Below are 16,521 nucleotides of genomic sequence, written 5' to 3'. Positions count from 1 at the left end.
GCAAGTCCTGACTGCGCCCAGCTACAAACACTGCCGACTCTCTAGGAGAGCCGTTTGCAAACCCCAGGGTCCCCTAGCTTTGGGAGAAGCAGCAGAGCACTGGAGGCCACCGGCCCTGAGTCGCTAAGCGCCCCGCGGGAGGAAACTAGGGGCCTAATGTAGCCGTTGTTCCCACGGAGGGCCGGGGTCCCGGGAGGGCACACAAGCACTGGCTCAGGTTCAGCGCTTGATTGTCTCATTGTTTCCTCACCCCGGGGGGCGGGGGCGCGCGCAGGAGCGCTCTCGCGTCGCAGGGCGAAACAGGAGGGGCTGTTGCGTTCCTAGGCGGCGGCCCCGCTGCCTAGGCAACCGCGCAGTTAAGGGTCCGGCCGCCAGCACTTGTCCCCAGATCCCCTCCGCTACCCCCACCCCCTCCCCACCACCATTCCTCCCTCCTTCCTCCTCCTTCCCCCCTCCTCCTTTTCCCCTTCTTTCCTCCTCTACCCCTCTTCCCTCTCCCCCCACCCCCCCGCCTTCCGAGCACTCAATTAAGGCCAAGGTTTCCAGCTCCACAAAATGGCCACCGCGATCAACACCTGCGGTCACGTGACCCGCCGTCCTCCCGGCTTCGGGCTTTTTTTTTCCTAACTCCGTTTTCGGGGAGGCTGCCCGCGAAAGAACGAGGGCTTATTAGTTCGAAGAAATCTACCGACATCCCCAAGTCGGAGGACTGACAGAAACTAGAACGAGTGCTCGGTTGAAAAGAACAGCAAAAACTGAGAGCACAGGGAGAAAAGGGGAAGAGACCTAGGTCAAATTTTAAGACCTCCTCGCAGGCGGAAAACGGGACCCAACGAGTTATCGCGAGATCTCAAGATCTCAAAGACAGGCTAGGGTATTAGCGAAGAACAAGGGAACTGAAGCTCAAGCGAACTAGGACAGATTTGGCGCTCTGTGGGCCAAGGTAGGACAACCAGCCAGGGACGGGACTGACTAGAAAATCACGCGAGGTTTGGACTAAACGAGCGCGCAGTAGCTAGGCAGAAGTCACAGCGGCAGGAGGAGGGCGGGTGTGAGAGGGAGGGCCTACGTCTTACGTGCTGACGTAGCAGCCTTTCGAGTGGGTATATTAGATCGGTAGCCGCGCCGTGAGTTCCAGAGCCGCAGTTCTCCCGTGAGAGAGCCTTCGCGGTGAATCAAACACAGTCGCTCAGCAGAGGAAGACTCCGAGTTCTCGGTACTCTTCAGGGATGAGTCATGTGGCGGTGGAAAATGCGCTCGGGCTGGACCAGCAGGTGAGCTGCAAGGAGTCTACCGGGGTGGTTGCTGACCTAACTTAGCTTATGGCGCAGCGCTAACTGGCACTCTTAGTTCCCATTTCCTGGGTGCCTCGAGCTGGCTAGTGTCAGTGTTTCGGGGCTGTGGAAGAACGGGGAGGTGGCAGGAATGCTGGTTATGGCCGTCGCTCGGGCCGGGGCTCCGGCTTGGCCCGCGGTATTGTCCCCGGGCCGAGCACAATGGCGGCTTTTGTGTGTGCGTGCGCAGGCGAGCGGAGGGGGAGGGGGTGCGCGCGCTCTCGCGGGGACGCGCACGCGCAAACCTCGACTGGTTAGTGACCCATGGGTGGTGTGTGTTGGGGGGGGTGCGCGGCGCTGCGCGATTGGGGACCCCTTTGGCCTCTAGGGCTTTCGACTCTGCGCGCGCGGCCTGGATTCCTGTCCCAGAGACCCGGCGGCGTTGGTGTGTGTGCGCGCGCGCGCAGCGGCATTTGTGTGTGTGAGTGTGTGTGTGTGTGAGAGAGTGAGCAGAGGGACGCGGCCCTGGAATGTGGGAGGGGGTGGCGCGGGGGGTGGCCTGCGCTCGGGGTAATGGCGGCGGCCTTCTTTGTGTGGGGCTGGGCGGCGCTGGGGCCCACTAGCGGGAGAGAGTGGGCCCCCGGCCGGCGAGGGCCTGGAAAGGAGCATGGAATGGACATCTTATTCCTCCCGGGTTTCCTTCCGCAGGCTTTTTCGCTCCAGCCCGTTTTCCGCAGGGGCCATCGTATGGTGGGTGCCGCGGCCGCGGAGGCCGCGTTTCCGGAGTGGAAAGTTTTGTGACGCAGAAGATTCGGAGAGGAGTGGGGGGAAGGGGAGGGAGTAATGGTCTCTGCGTGCGCGGTGGCGCTGGGTTCTAGATAGAGATTAGAACGCGGCGGAGAGACATCAGGGAGGTTAGGGACCTGGAGTGGCCCCTTTTCCTTCCTTGCTCCAGATAGTTTCGAGTGTGGCGATTTAGCGAGGGCCGCGCGTTGTTTTGGGTGGTACCACGGGTTGTATGACCATTCCCGTGTTAGTGACGTTTGATCCAGGAATCGGCCGGAGGAAAAATACCCGGAATGTAGCTTGGGGGAAATAAACAGTGTTGTTGACTTGTTGCTGCCTGTGCAGTGGAATTGTGAAATAGGTCAGATCTCCGGGTCTGTCATCTTAACCGGAATCCCCTCTTCTAAGGCTTTGGGGGTAGATTAGAGGAGGACGTGTGATCTGAGCGAGGAGGAGGGGTTATGGGCTTCGGTGGCAGGAAGTCTGCATCCCTCTGCAACTGAAGCAACGTGCTTCAGATAAGCTTTTAGGTGGGATGTTTGGATCCTTTAAACTTCTTACCACGAACGCCAGAAAAATCCTGAAACGAAGTTTAGTGACACAAATTGATAGTAGATTTTAATGTAGTCGTGTGTAATATAATTTTAGAGATTTAATGATCTGTTTCTTTGGGAGCATCCCCCCCATTAATGAATCAGTTACATCCTCCATATTGCTGACAGGTCATATGTTGAATGAAGCACATAGAATATCTTGTCAAGAGCACTGGCTATCCCCAGTTTTAACATTTTCTGTATAGGTGGAGCCGTTTTAAAAAGATTATAGGCAGGAATGAAGCAATGTAATCCTAACATTTTATAGTAGTCTTTAACGTGCTCTTTATTGTTCCTGTTGCCCAGTGTAAAATTAAGAAAACTTGTAACACAAGTGCAAAAGGAGTTTTTGTTCCTATCGCACTTGAAAGAATCAGTCTGTTAACAGAAAGCATGGCAGCGTTTTTGCTAATACAAACTATGGAAGCGAGGTGCCTGAAAGTCTTACCATACATACTTACTTTCTTTTAAGATTTAGCATCTGCTTCCAGTTTTCAGTGACTCCATTGATGATGCTTGCAATTTGACAGTATCAATCTTGAACTTTCAACAGAAGACTTATGTCATCTTTGCAAACAGGTGGCATCAGTACTATGTGATTTGGTCTTTTGTGGCTTTCTTAAAAATATAATTTTTTTTTTTTTTTTGACACGTGTAGTTTTTTTCCCCCCGGTATTGCTTGCAAGTAGTTTCTGGTTAGTCATAAAAGAATGAGAAACCATAGCAGGTCTTTTTGTAGAATGTTGAGGTTTTGAGTTCCAGTGTAAGGGGATGAGTAGAAATGGAGATTAAAGGTAGTGAAATGTGTTCAACAAGAAAGTGTTGAATGTCACTTGTGCTATTTTATGTCCAAAGTCTTCTGAACTTAATCTGGATCCTGAAAATGGGAGAGTTCTTAAGAGTGCTACCCTAATTAAAAATACTTGTGCAGCATTTAGGGATAAAAGAACTAAGAAATGGTCAGTTAAAATTTTGTTCTGTTTTTCAGGTGTGCTCTGTAGGCTTAAAATAATTCCAAGTAGGAAGTTGGTGGCATTGGAAACATTTGTCAAATATGATTGGAGTAAAGATGAATCCATTGCTTCTCTGACATTTTTTTTTTTTAAAGATTTTATTTATTTATTTGACAGAGAGACACAGCGAGAGAGGGAACACAAGCAGGGGGAGTGGGAGAGGGAGAAGCAGGCTTCCCGCCGAGCGGGGAGCCTGATGCGGGGCTCGATCCCAGGACCCTGGAATCATGACCTGAGCCGAAGGCAGACGCTTAACGACTGAGCCACCCAGGCGCCCCGCCTCTCTGACATTTTAAAATACTTTCTTGACTGGGTGGCTCAGTCGGTTAAGCGGCTGCCTTTGGCTCAGTTCATGATCCTGGGATCGAGCCCCACGTCCGGCTCCGTGCTCAGCAGAGAGCCTGCTTCTCCCTCTCCCTCTGACTGCCACTCTGCCTACTTGTGCTCTCTCTGTCAAATAAATAAATAAAATCTTTAAAAAATAAATAAAATACTTTCTTGGGGCTTTTACTATGGAAAATGTTACAGGGGGAAATTCATTTTTAATTGAATGACTTAAATTTGGATCCAGTTTCTACCGGATAACGTTAGCATCCTGGTGTGCTGCTTTCTATAGTATAAACAGTGCTATTTTGGGTTTGCTTAGAATTTTACAGTCTTCAGAGCGCATTCTTCGTTCTTATTCTCATTAAGAGTTTCACATCAGCCCTACGAAGCAGGCAGGGCAACTAGTGCTATTCAGTGCTAGAGGGCAGGACTGGTTTTCTCAAGTGTGCTAACCATTTAACTCTTTTCTCCTAGTTTGCTGGCCTAGACCTGAACTCTTCCGATAATCAGAGTGGAGGAAGTACAGCAAGCAGTAAGTAAACCATTTTATGAATTTCTTGAATATTAGAGTTTTAATAACTTCATGTTTCATTGGACTTACTTAAAGCTTAAGAATTCCCCTCCACTTTTTACTGTGGAAAGAATTATATAATCAGTGTTCTTAGAATTATGTAGTGTAATTAGTAATTTATCTAAAGCATTGTGGCCTTTTGGTAATAAAAGGGACCTTTTTTTTTTTTTTTTGAGTAAAAATCATTAAAAAGAACTTGATACAAACAAATTATCTTTGGAAGTGTTTATGTTCATTATGAATCTTGAGCCCAGCTTAGAGGTGGTGGGAATGTGTTTATCCCTATTCGAGTGAATTTACCAGAATTAAATTCAGTAAAGGGAACATACACATGCTACAGCTAACCCTTTCCTGTGAAGAACATGAGATTTACAAGGCTATACTGAATCTTGAGGTGGTGGTTAAGATTGTAAATGCTGAATTGCATTGTTCTTTTCAAAAGAAATTAGATAAAAGCTATATTTCATTTTATTTTTTCAGTTTTTGTTTTTGCTTTTTTGAGACTTGTTACAGATTAGTATTGAGGTGTAGGTGGTTTATTATTTGGCAGTAGACTTGCTTCAGTTTCCTTCAGGTCAAGTCTCTTCCTATTAAACCCCCCCAAGAAAAGGAGGGGGGAAATGGGTACAGGCTGTAGGGTGTGAAAGCATTTTTTTCAAGCACTGTGTTAGGTAGTAAAGGATGTGGCCTCATTTTTAGGCAAGAAGGGCCTCACTGGGCACAAAGTTAACGTATTTTTTATAATCTACTTTATTTGCCATGGTAAAGATCTTTTAAGGGTTGGTCATCCTTTTTTTTAAGATTGATTTATTTGACAGAGAGAGACAAAGCGAGAGAGGGAACACAAGCAGGGGGAGTGGGAGAGGGAGAAAGCAGGCTTCCCACTGAGCAGGGAGCCCGATGCGGGGCTCGATCCCAGGACCCTGGGATCATGACCTGAGCCGGAGGCAGACGCTTAATGACTGAGCCACCCAGGCGCCCCTAAGGGTTGGTCATCCTAATTAGAGATATTTAATTCAACCCAAAAGTGGAAAGGAGAGTTAAGTTGTAGATTCATTAGTAATAAAGCAGGTTGATTTTCCTTTACTTGGTAGATACACGTTATTTGCTTTTGTTTCTCATCCATTGTCTAGGCTATATTCTTGCCTGCCTACAGAACAAGTTGACTATAGACTCAGCAAGCCCCAAGTTAAAACTCTCAGTTCCTTGAAATCCTTTCGCCTTTGCAGTTTTTCCTTAATGTGTATCATCTATTTTTGGAACTTACCAGGATGGAAACAAAAATGTCTCCCAATGTCTAATTCCATGATTTATTACATAGTAGTCTGTGAGGTTGTAATACTTAGGTTGTTAACTGTGTCTGCTTATGACCTTTCTCTGAAATAATAGCAGCCCCCTTTAAAAAGTTGTGTTACCCTAACCACTAGTGACGAGTTATATTTATTTGTGGATTTCAGTGATTAGGTTCTGAGTCAAATTTTTATTTACCAAACTTTTCCTCCTCCCCCTCCCTTTTTTAAGTTCTTAAAAAGCAATACCCATTTAAAGTAAAAGATTCATTTTCCCCCTTCTCGATTTCCAAGTAAGAGACTAGAAGGTTGGATACTAAAAAAAATTTTTTTCCAGGACCATTTTTTAATTGCACAAATTTTCGTGAAAAGCTTTAACTTGAAGTTTTGGCATTTACTTTTATATTCTTTCTTTTAGAGGGGCGCTATATTCCTCCTCACTTAAGGAACAGAGAAGCTACTAAAGGTAAGTCAACAACTTAGTAGACCTAATTCTTTGTGTTTAGACGTTGGAGCCTAGGGAAAAATGAGGCACTTTGGGAAGTCCGTAAACATTGTGGTCTCCTGTGCCTGTCAGAATTGGTTCAAATATTAGGAAATTATTATAAATTATTATATATTTCACTTTGGGAAAACTCATCTACAGTCACGCAGTGCAAAATTCTATTTCCTCCGTTAGATTTTCTGTGGCCAAGGGCATGGCTTTGTACAATTTTACTAGTGTTGTACTTTGTGATTTGTGTTTGTAATCATTCACATCATGATTTCAAATTGAAAAAGGTGAGTAGGCACCCTACTATGTAAACCAAATTGCATGGTTGATAACCCAGTTATTTCTGTTTTGCAGAGCTGTCAAAAGAAAGATGGGTTATTGCAGAATAGATAACAGATGATAAACCGATTGTAGCATTGGGCATGCTCCCAGTAAGGTGGGAGTGATCTCTGGTTTCATCTCCTTGCTCTTAACTGCTTCATTTGAAAGGATTCGTCTAAAATGTATCACAACACCTGGTCTTTTCTGATTGTGTTTGTAATGTAGTGATAGATAACTAGTACATACTTCATTATGGAACCATTGTTTGGGTGCTGTATATTCCATAAAATAGGTGATCTGAGATTTGGAGGCAAAGTGAAGGTTTGGAAAACTATTTAAAGGTTAAGAAGAAGATGATAAAGAAGGCAGAAGGGTGGAGAAGCCCACAGAATCCTGTGGTTTGCTGTCGTTCCTCCATATGCATGTGCAGTCTTTGTTAGCTGCACTGTCCCTGCAATACATGGGTATAAAATCCATATTATAATTTCTTAACTATCGTATCATTGTTCCTAGTTACTGCACATTTTGTCTTTATCGTCATGGGTTCTCTCATTCTTGAGAGTGTTCTAGCTGAAATTGGCCCCACGTATGTTTAGTGCTTAGTGCTTTTCCCTCTTCATCCCAGTGACAGAGATCAAAGGGAAGAGGCAGTATAGAGGTTTTAGAACTGAAAGGTCTTAGAAATGTAATTAAATTCTTTATTGCTAGCTAAGGCTGTCAGTCACCTGGCTGGCTAATAGTAGGGACATCAGGCGGAAGGAAAGTAACTTGTAAACGATCTCTTTAATAAAGTGCTACTGAAACTTGTTTAAGCCCTCCACTGCTTGTTTTTAAACCCTCTGCCTGTTGGGCTAATTTATACCTTTCTCATTCCCTGTTATTGAATGTTTATAGTTGTACGTAAGAATCTGTCCACACTAACAGTGTTGCAGGGATGAGGATTTTTCTTTTTTCTAGGTATTCCTGATTCTTGTCTGATAGTATGCATTTCATGTGAACAGAGCATTGTTCTACTTTTTACTATTGAAACTGGAAAATACTCTTATTAAAAAGTAATCTGACCTTTAGGAATGTCTTAAACAGCACCTCTAAGACATTGAAATAATGGCAGCTGTTTCCTAGTAAACTGGGTTCACACCTATAAAATGAATGGAAATGAAATTGTGGTCATATAACAATTGTTTTATAGGCAAAGCGATTGACCTTTTTAGAGGTGGTATTTTATTCATTTTAGAACACTTTCAGACTGTCAAATTGCTTGGCTCAGTGCACAGTATTTTCTAGTGGAGAGAGTTAAAAATACAAAAAATTTTGTGTTCCAGTTGTAAATCAGCTCTAAATCTTGGTTCTTTTCTAGTACTGTGATAGGAATATTTCCATTGTCCTTCCAGTTCACACACATAAGATAAAGTTTTAGAGGGCTTCGAATTCAGAGACCTAGTGATTGTAAATTTCTAATTAATACAATAAAATGGGTTTGCTTTTTTTCATTGAAGGATTCTACGATAAAGACAGTTCAGGGTGGAGTTCTAGTAAGGATAAGGATGCGTACAGCAGTTTTGGATCTCGTAGTGATTCAAGAGGGAAGTCTAGTTTCTTTAGTGATCGTGGAAGTGGATCAAGGGGAAGGTAAGTGATTTTTATTGATCTTCTGGTCTTGTGCGTATGCAATTTAGGAATTGGTCTTTAATTTGATAAGTACTCATTCTTGTCCTCTGACCATTAAGCATGTTTTTTTCCCTTAATAGACCACCTGTTTGGATGTTAAGCATTATGTCTGTGTAATCCTATTTTCCTAGCTGTAAGAGGTCTTAACTAAATTGAACTTGTTACATAGAAATTGGATGAGAATAAGAATGTGCACCTGGGCATAGTGAAATCAGTTGCTTTTATATTTCTTCAGTTTTATTTATATGTAAAGGAGTAAGTTTATCTAGTGAGTGGCCTAATATGGTTGAGATTTTTTGTGGATATTCTATATGACAATTTTTAAACACGTTATATTTTTGATTACACAAGTGGTGAACTGACCTCATGCGCCTAATAGCTGTGGTTAGTCCTGTGTGTCCTGATTTTTCACAAACAGGCCTAAAACTAAAAACATCTTAATTCAGGTAAGGATTATTTTCTACCTTTTATCCAAAGTCTGTCACACAGGTGAATTGATTGTCCTTTCAAGTGACATCCTAGTTATAACTGGGACAATTGATGTTTGGTGTGCTTTTTTCTTTTTCCTACCACTAAAATACATTTGGATGAGAAGTTTAAATAAAGGCGTAAGTTATGTGCTGATACCAAATATTTAAGACTTGGTTCTTAATTTCAGCATGTATGAGGCCTGTGTAGGCTGTATAATACAGAAATCAAGAAGGATACATACTTAGCGTATGTGAATGACACAGTCTGATTAATTAAAAGGCCTTATTTGTCAAATAAGAGTAAGGAAAATTGACATCCTTGAAGTTAGCCATAATGAACGGTTCAACTTCTCTCCAGGTACAGTTCTAGAGTAGTACTAGGAATCTGATAGTGGTTAAATGATATTCTGATTAGTTGCTTATGCTGTTCAGGTTTGATGATCGTGGACGGAGTGACTATGATGGCATTGGCAGCCGTGGTGACAGAAGTGGTTTTGGCAAATTTGAACGTGGTGGAAATAGTCGCTGGTGTGACAAATCAGATGAAGATGATTGGTCAAAACCACTCCCACCAAGTGAACGCTTGGAACAGTAAGTTTTTGAAATGTATGTTAATTGTGATAAAGCCTTATTAGCTAGTATAACAAGTAAATGTACCAATCTTTTGATTTCAGGGAACTCTTTTCTGGAGGAAATACTGGGATTAACTTTGAGAAATATGATGACATTCCAGTTGAGGCAACAGGCAACAACTGTCCTCCACACATTGAAAGTGTAAGTATTTGTGCTTGAGCTTTTTAAGACACAGAGGGAAGTGTAAACTTTTTCACAGCACATCAAAATGAGGCGGGCTTCTTAAAAGCAAATGCAGACTGTACCTACTTTAATAATTCTTTAGTTACATTAAAAACCTGCCTCATTGGTTTGTGGAAAGGGAAAGATTGAGTTCAGTGTCACCATTACTAATAATTGGAAATAGAAAATGGGTCAAATATAGGAAGAACCCAGACTTCTCCAATGTATATTAAGCCTGGGGGTTGATTTTTCTCAAAATATATTGTCGTTTCACGTAAAGCAGCTGTATGGTACAAATCAGCTGTTAGGGGTTTTTTCCCCCCCTTATTATTGTATTAGTGTAAAGCAAAAATGGCTCCAGATAGCATTTCTAGTTATTTAACCCCGTTGAATTTCTTTGACAGTTCAGTGATGTTGAGATGGGAGAAATTATTATGGGAAACATTGAGCTTACTCGTTATACTCGCCCAACTCCAGTGCAAAAGCATGCTATTCCTATTATCAAAGAGAAAAGAGACTTGATGGCTTGTGCTCAAACAGGTAAGTTTATTTGATAAAAGTAAAAAATTGTCAAGAATACCGTAATAGGGTTTGGTCTTGTAAAGCTAGTACCAAAAAAAACCACACGGGGTATCTTAGTCTCACGGGGAAGCTTGAGTCCCAGATGTAGCCTCACCGGTATACTTTGATACAGGTATGCAGTAGCTGGCTGCTATTTCTTGTGTTGGACCTTTGGATTTTATGTTCTCTCTAGTGTTCTCATTAGGGCCTATAGAAAGTCCTCAGCCCGGTACTGCTGCAAGAGGGATACATTATTGTCTGTGCATTGGTGGGAAATGAGCACTGTAACATTATATCTGGAATAAGGGGGATAAGATTAGAATAGTCTGTGATCCATAGGAATGTGGCCAAGGGAAAGGTGCCTTCATGGGAAAGGAGCACCTACCATCTTTTGGGAATGGGGGTATTTCTTAGGTTGCCCGGGTCCTTTGGGTGAGGGGTGTTAGAAGGGGTTGACACCAAGTTGAAGCCAGCCATTCGTGGCTACAGCTCTAAATTGAGTACAAGCTTTGCTATATTGGTGAGTTTGACCAATATGAAAGAGGGTGGCAGGACCCCCCCCCCTTAAAAATACATAATAATCATTTGGTATTTTTTCTTCCCTATGGGAGAGTGGGAATATCATCCTTTGTACACCATCAGTATCTACAGTACCTGCAAGGAAGTATTAGAAATTGAAATTGACATCACTTTGGAGGCAAAATGGTTGTTCTCTTTACACACACAAATGCAAAGAAGTGAATACTACATTGTTATTGATCAGAGTTTGGTATACTTTAAGGGAACAAAATAAACCTTTTTTGTTTTATGGGCCACATGGTCTCCGTTGCCAATCTACTCATTTTGGCTGTTGTGGTCTGAAAGCACCTATAGACCTCATGGAAATTTTGCATGGCTGTATTCCAGTAAAGCTTTATTTACAAAGATAAATAGGCTGGGTCTTCATTTGCTGACTCAGAAGTCACTTCCCGGTATTTTTAACTTTGGTGTTAATTTTTAGAAAATTTATTTGGGCATAAAGTAAAACCACTAATTAACCAGTAATAGGGCAGTTAAAAAACTTCGTGTACCAATATTTATTCAAAAATAATCTGTGGTTGAATTAGAATATGCTTTCTCTTAAACAGGGTCTGGAAAAACTGCAGCGTTTCTCTTACCCATCTTGAGTCAGATTTATTCAGATGGTCCAGGCGAGGCTTTGAGGGCCATGAAGGTAAATACTTGTTAAATGGGACTTTATTTTAAGGTAAGCTCTATGCCCGCTCTAGGTCTTGAACTCACCACCCTAAGATCAAGAGTTGCATGCTCTACAGACTGAGCCAGCCAGGTGCCCCTCAAGTAGGACATTGTTGTTATTTTTTTTTTAAGATTTTAAGTATTTGAGAGACAGCTAGAGAGCACAAGCGGGGGAGAAGGAGAAGCAGGCTCATTGCCCAGCAGGGAGCCCGACACAGGGCTCGATCCCAGGACCCTGGGATCATGATCTGAGCCGAGGGCCGACTGAGCCAGCCAGGCCACCCCAGTAGGAGATTATTGTAGAACTTTGTAGGTCGCTATTGAGAGAACTTTCTAAATGAGAGTTCTTTATAAAGAACTTCCTACTTACTTCAAATTATTTAGTGAAAAAGTTTTCACATAATAAATTACAGAAGGGAATTACGTTGTAGTGGGTCTTTAAAAAAGGATGTTAAAGAGTTTAACTTAAATTATTTCTTAGGAAAATGGAAGGTATGGACGTCGCAAGCAATACCCAATCTCCTTGGTATTAGCACCAACTAGAGAATTGGCAGTACAGATCTACGAGGAAGCCAGGAAAGTAAGTATGCATTTCAGGGATTATTGGCTTTCCCATTGATTCTAATGAAATGTTTTATGACCATGTAAAAGTGTTGGCCTTGAAGTTGATAAACTTTCTTTGCTTACAGTTTTCATACCGATCTAGAGTTCGACCTTGCGTGGTTTATGGTGGTGCTGATATTGGTCAACAGATTCGAGACTTAGAGCGTGGATGCCACTTGTTAGTAGCTACTCCAGGACGTCTAGTGGATATGATGGAAAGAGGAAAGATTGGATTAGACTTTTGCAAGTATGTTAATTTTAAGTGCATGAGATGTAATAATTTTTTAATTACTGGCCATTAGTTTTGCAGTAGTTATTAGCATTGTTGACATTTTTAAGTTTGAGAAGTGGCTTGTGTAAGTACTTGTACAGGAAGTTGGCTAATTGTAACTTTAATGTTGAAAAATCCAGGGACCTTTTTTAGTAGAGGCTGAGAATAACCAGACTGGGACAGAGTGAAAAGTAGTAAGAGCTAGTTTTGCTGTATGCTTGTGAATGATGGCAAAAATTCTGGGCTAGGTCTCATGTACGTGTGTCAAATCATGCAGTATGAGGAATTTAACTATCAAAATAATACTGATTTTGATAACAGCTGTACTAAAACTGTCCTCTCAAATTCTAAACTGATTATTTTTATGGCAGATACTTGGTGTTAGATGAAGCTGATCGGATGTTGGATATGGGTTTTGAACCTCAGATACGTAGAATAGTTGAAGAAGATACTATGCCACCAAAGGGTGTCCGCCACACTATGATGTTTAGTGCTACTTTCCCTAAGGAAATACAGGTATTGTTTGATGCTGCAGCTTTCACCACTTAGGAATTTGTTGATTTCAGTAGATAATAAACTTTTTTTTCTTTTTTTTAATTCTTTCAGATGCTGGCTCGTGATTTCTTGGATGAGTATATCTTTTTAGCTGTAGGAAGAGTTGGCTCTACCTCTGAGAATATTACACAGAAAGTAGTTTGGGTGGAAGAGTCCGACAAACGGTCATTTTTGCTTGACCTTCTAAATGCAACAGGTAATAAATACATGCAACAGGTAAAATGACAATATTAGCATCACGCTGGTGACTTAGGTGATGAGAATCCATTTGGATCCCCTTTACTGCTTTTCCTCCCCATTCAGAACATTCGTGAAAAGTCTATTATTTGCCTCTCTTTGCATGTTTACTAAATGTAAGAGAACTAAGTCACTATTAGTGACAAAAACCTGGTAATTTTTCACAATCAGGCAAGGATTCACTGACCTTAGTGTTTGTGGAGACCAAAAAGGGTGCAGATTCTCTGGAAGATTTCTTGTACCATGAAGGATATGCTTGTACCAGTATCCATGGAGACCGATCTCAGAGAGATAGAGAAGAGGCCCTTCACCAGTTCCGCTCAGGAAAAAGCCCAATTCTAGTGGCTACAGCAGTATGTATAAGACCGTTCTTACTTTCGTGTTCAGCATGTTCAACTTTTGCTTTAAGTGTGCCATATATAACAAAAATTATTTTTCAGGTAGCAGCAAGAGGACTGGATATTTCAAATGTGAAACATGTTATCAATTTTGACTTGCCAAGTGATATTGAAGAATATGTACATCGCATTGGCCGTACAGGACGTGTAGGGAACCTTGGTAAGTGTTCGGTTACTTGATGGTCTGGTGGTGGTTTTTCAGTGGGAGGCATACAGCCAAGAACTTCCCAGGATCTTAAATCTAAGAACTACTCTGTTTCTAAGGAATGCAGTTAAAATCTATCTTAGCAATACAAACAAGTGACTTGTCATCTCTTTTCTTGGTATTCTACTTAATATGCTGTGTAGGAAAGTAAGAATAACTCTGCTTTTGTGGAAGACCTTAATTTCTGTACTTTTTGGAACTGGTTTAGGCCTTGCCACCTCATTCTTTAACGAGAGGAATATAAATATTACCAAGGATTTGTTGGATCTTCTTGTTGAAGCAAAACAAGAAGTGCCATCTTGGTTAGAAAACATGGCTTATGAACACCACTACAAGGGTAGCAGTCGTGGACGATCTAAGAGGTAAGGCATACAGGTCGTGCATAAAGAGAAGGATGGGTGCCACGTCCACAGTTCACTTTTCCAGTATTTAGTTGAGCAGGCTTCGTATTTCTTAGGTTGCCCGGGTCCTTTGGGTGAGGGGTGTTAGAAGGGGTTGACACCGAGTTGAAGCCAGCCACTCGTGCCTACAGCCTTTGATCACTGCTAGGGAAGAGAGGGCTGGATAGGGAAATGTTTTCATTGCAAAATCAGAAATTGACCATTGGGAAGTTTTAACAAGAATTGGGGTATTTGGTGGCATTTCATTGTCCCATGAACCCCCAACACACCCTGTCGTTGAAGTAGTAGATTCAGTGGAGGATTCGGCGCCCGAGACTATCGACAAAGCAGCGGTGCCAGCAGTTCCAGCTTCAGCAGCAGCCGCGCAAGCAGCAGCCGCAGTGGTGGAGGCGGCCACGGCAGCAGCAGGGCGTTTGGTGGAGGTAATGTGAATTTTTTAACCTGTCTTTGGGAAGGGCTTCTTCCTTGGAGTCCTCTTTTTCAAAGTGTAATTAAAAACAGTGGGGAAGTGCAGCCCTGTAGATTGCTTTTCGTAATTTGACATCAGAGTACTTTTAAAGAAGGGAAAGATTGTATTTAACGGTGGATGACTTAATTAATTTCTCTCTCTTTTAAATCTCTCATTAGGTGGCTATGGAGGCTTTTACAACAGTGATGGATATGGAGGAAATTATAACTCCCAGGGGGTTGACTGGTGGGGTAACTGAACCTGCTTTGCAGTAGGCCACCCTGCCAAACAAGCTAATATGGAAACCACATGTAACTTAGCCAGACTATACCTTGTGTAGCTTCAAGAACTCGCAGTACATTACCAGCTGTGATTCTCCACTGAAATTTTTTTTTTAAGGGAGCTCAAGGTCACATGAAGAATTGAAAGGAACAATCAGCAGCCCTGTTCAGAAGGTGGTTCGAAGACTTCATTGCTGTAGTTTGGATTAACTCCCCTCCCGCCAACCCCCATCCCAAACTGCATTTATAATTTTGTGACTGAGGATCATTTGTTTGTTAATGTACTGTGCCTTTAACTTTAGACAACTTTTTATTTTGATGTCCTGTTGGCTCAGTAATGCTCAAGATATCAATTGTTTTGACAAAATAAATTTACTGAACTTGGGCTAAAATCAAACCTTGGCACACAGGTGTGATACAACTTAACAGGAATCATCGATTCATCCATAAATATTATAAGGAAAAAACTTATGCGGTAGCCTGCATTAGGGCTTTTTGATACTTGCAGATTGGGGGAAAACAACAAACGTCTTGAAGCATATTAATGGAATTAGTTTCTAATGTGGCAAACTGTATTAAGTTAAAAGTTCTGATTTGCTCACTCTATCCTGGATAGGTATTTAGAACCTGATAGTCTTTAAACAAGCCATTCCAGTCATGATGAGGTGATGTATGAATACATGCATACATTCAAAGCACTGTTTTCAAAGTTAATGCAAGTAAATACAGCAATTCCTCTTTCAATGTTTAGGCAGATCATTAACTATGAGCTAGCCAAATGTGGGCATATTATTACAGGGAAAGTTTAAAGGTCTGATAACTTGAAATAGGTTTTTAGGAGAATTCATCTACTTAGACTTTTTAAATGCCTGCCATAAATGAAATTGAAATGGTAGAATGGCTGACCACAGCAATGACCAGCCCTCCTCGGGGCCCTGGGTGATTTTTGGTCTAATAACGCATGCTAGTGTTGATGTTTTTTGGTCAAGAGGGTATGAACAGGAAGAATTAATGCAGCAGGCTTTATTTTAAATGCCGATTCACATTACTCTGTTCAAGCTGCGTTGAGATGTTAAACTGGCTTACTATAGACTTTGTAAAAACGGCTCCAGAAGAGTAACAAACTGAAATTTTTGAGATCACACAGGTTGGAAATATGTACATAACTGCACAAGGTGTCGATTCTGCTCTACAGTGCAGTTTTAGTCAGTTTTAGTTGCATAGGTTTCCATTGTATTTATAGTCTGTTTATGCTAAATCTGGCCAAAGATGAGCATTGTCCACCACTAAAATGCCTCTGCCACTTTGAATTCTGTGCTAATTTTGTGGCCAGAATGCGGTGATCAAAACGCTCAATCTTTTTACAGTGGCATAGGAAGATGGCAAAAATTTCCTAAAGTGCAATAGATTTTCAAGTGTATTGTGCCTTGTTCTAAAACTTTTATTAAGTAGGTGCACTTGACAGTATTGAGGTCATTTGTTATGGTGCTATTTCAATTAGTCTAGGTTTAGGCCCTTGTACATTTTGCCCATAACTTTTTACAAAGTACTTCTTTTATTGCACATTCAGAGAATTTTATATATATGTCTTGTGTGCGTGTCCTTAAACTTCCAATCTTATTTTGTCTCTTGGAGATTGTTGAACGCAGCTTGTCTAGGAAGGGGATGGGACTAGATTCTAAAATTTATTTGGGACCACGGGAATAATAGTTGGGAAGAAAAACT

The 16,521-nt window shown here is 41.9% G+C and overlaps 1 protein-coding gene across 2 annotated transcripts; it reads left to right on the top strand.

Annotated features, from left to right (window-relative positions):
- The first annotated feature begins 1,113 nt into the window (after window positions 1-1,113).
- Window positions 1,114-15,884, top strand: DDX3X (DEAD-box helicase 3 X-linked). 2 transcript variants are annotated; one of them, XM_006738254.3, is made up of 17 exons: window positions 1,114-1,274; window positions 4,468-4,525; window positions 6,272-6,319; window positions 8,164-8,296; window positions 9,238-9,396; window positions 9,480-9,579; window positions 10,005-10,140; window positions 11,289-11,374; window positions 11,879-11,977; window positions 12,087-12,247; window positions 12,643-12,787; window positions 12,878-13,022; window positions 13,235-13,416; window positions 13,504-13,621; window positions 13,875-14,028; window positions 14,353-14,489; window positions 14,695-15,884. In XM_006738254.3, the coding sequence occupies exons 1-17, from the start codon at window positions 1,230-1,232 to the stop codon at window positions 14,772-14,774; spliced, it is 1,986 nt and encodes a 661-aa protein (XP_006738317.1). In that variant the 5' UTR covers window positions 1,114-1,229; the 3' UTR covers window positions 14,775-15,884. The 2 variants fall into 2 exon arrangements, with proteins under 2 accessions (XP_006738317.1, XP_006738316.1); XM_006738253.3 differs by having other exon boundaries at window positions 14,350-14,489.
- Window positions 15,885-16,521: the final 637 nt, after the last annotated feature.

This window comes from Leptonychotes weddellii, chromosome X (genome assembly GCF_054177405.1).
Source record: "Leptonychotes weddellii isolate Sample4059 chromosome X, ASM5417740v2, whole genome shotgun sequence".
Classification (NCBI taxonomy): Eukaryota; Metazoa; Chordata; class Mammalia; order Carnivora; family Phocidae; genus Leptonychotes; species Leptonychotes weddellii.
Note: the sequence above shows the minus strand (reverse complement) of the source record. Positions and strands in the feature narration are given on the sequence as shown.

Coding starts and splice junctions, on each gene's coding strand:
- DDX3X (XM_006738253.3), top strand. CDS start 1,230: ATGAGTCATGTGGCGGTGGAAAATGCGCTCGGGCTGGACCAGCAG. Junction 4,526..6,271: donor TGGAGGAAGTACAGCAAGCA/GTAAGTAAACCA, acceptor TCTTTCTTTTAG/AGGGGCGCTATATTCCTCCT. Junction 6,320..8,163: donor GAACAGAGAAGCTACTAAAG/GTAAGTCAACAA, acceptor TTTTCATTGAAG/GATTCTACGATAAAGACAGT.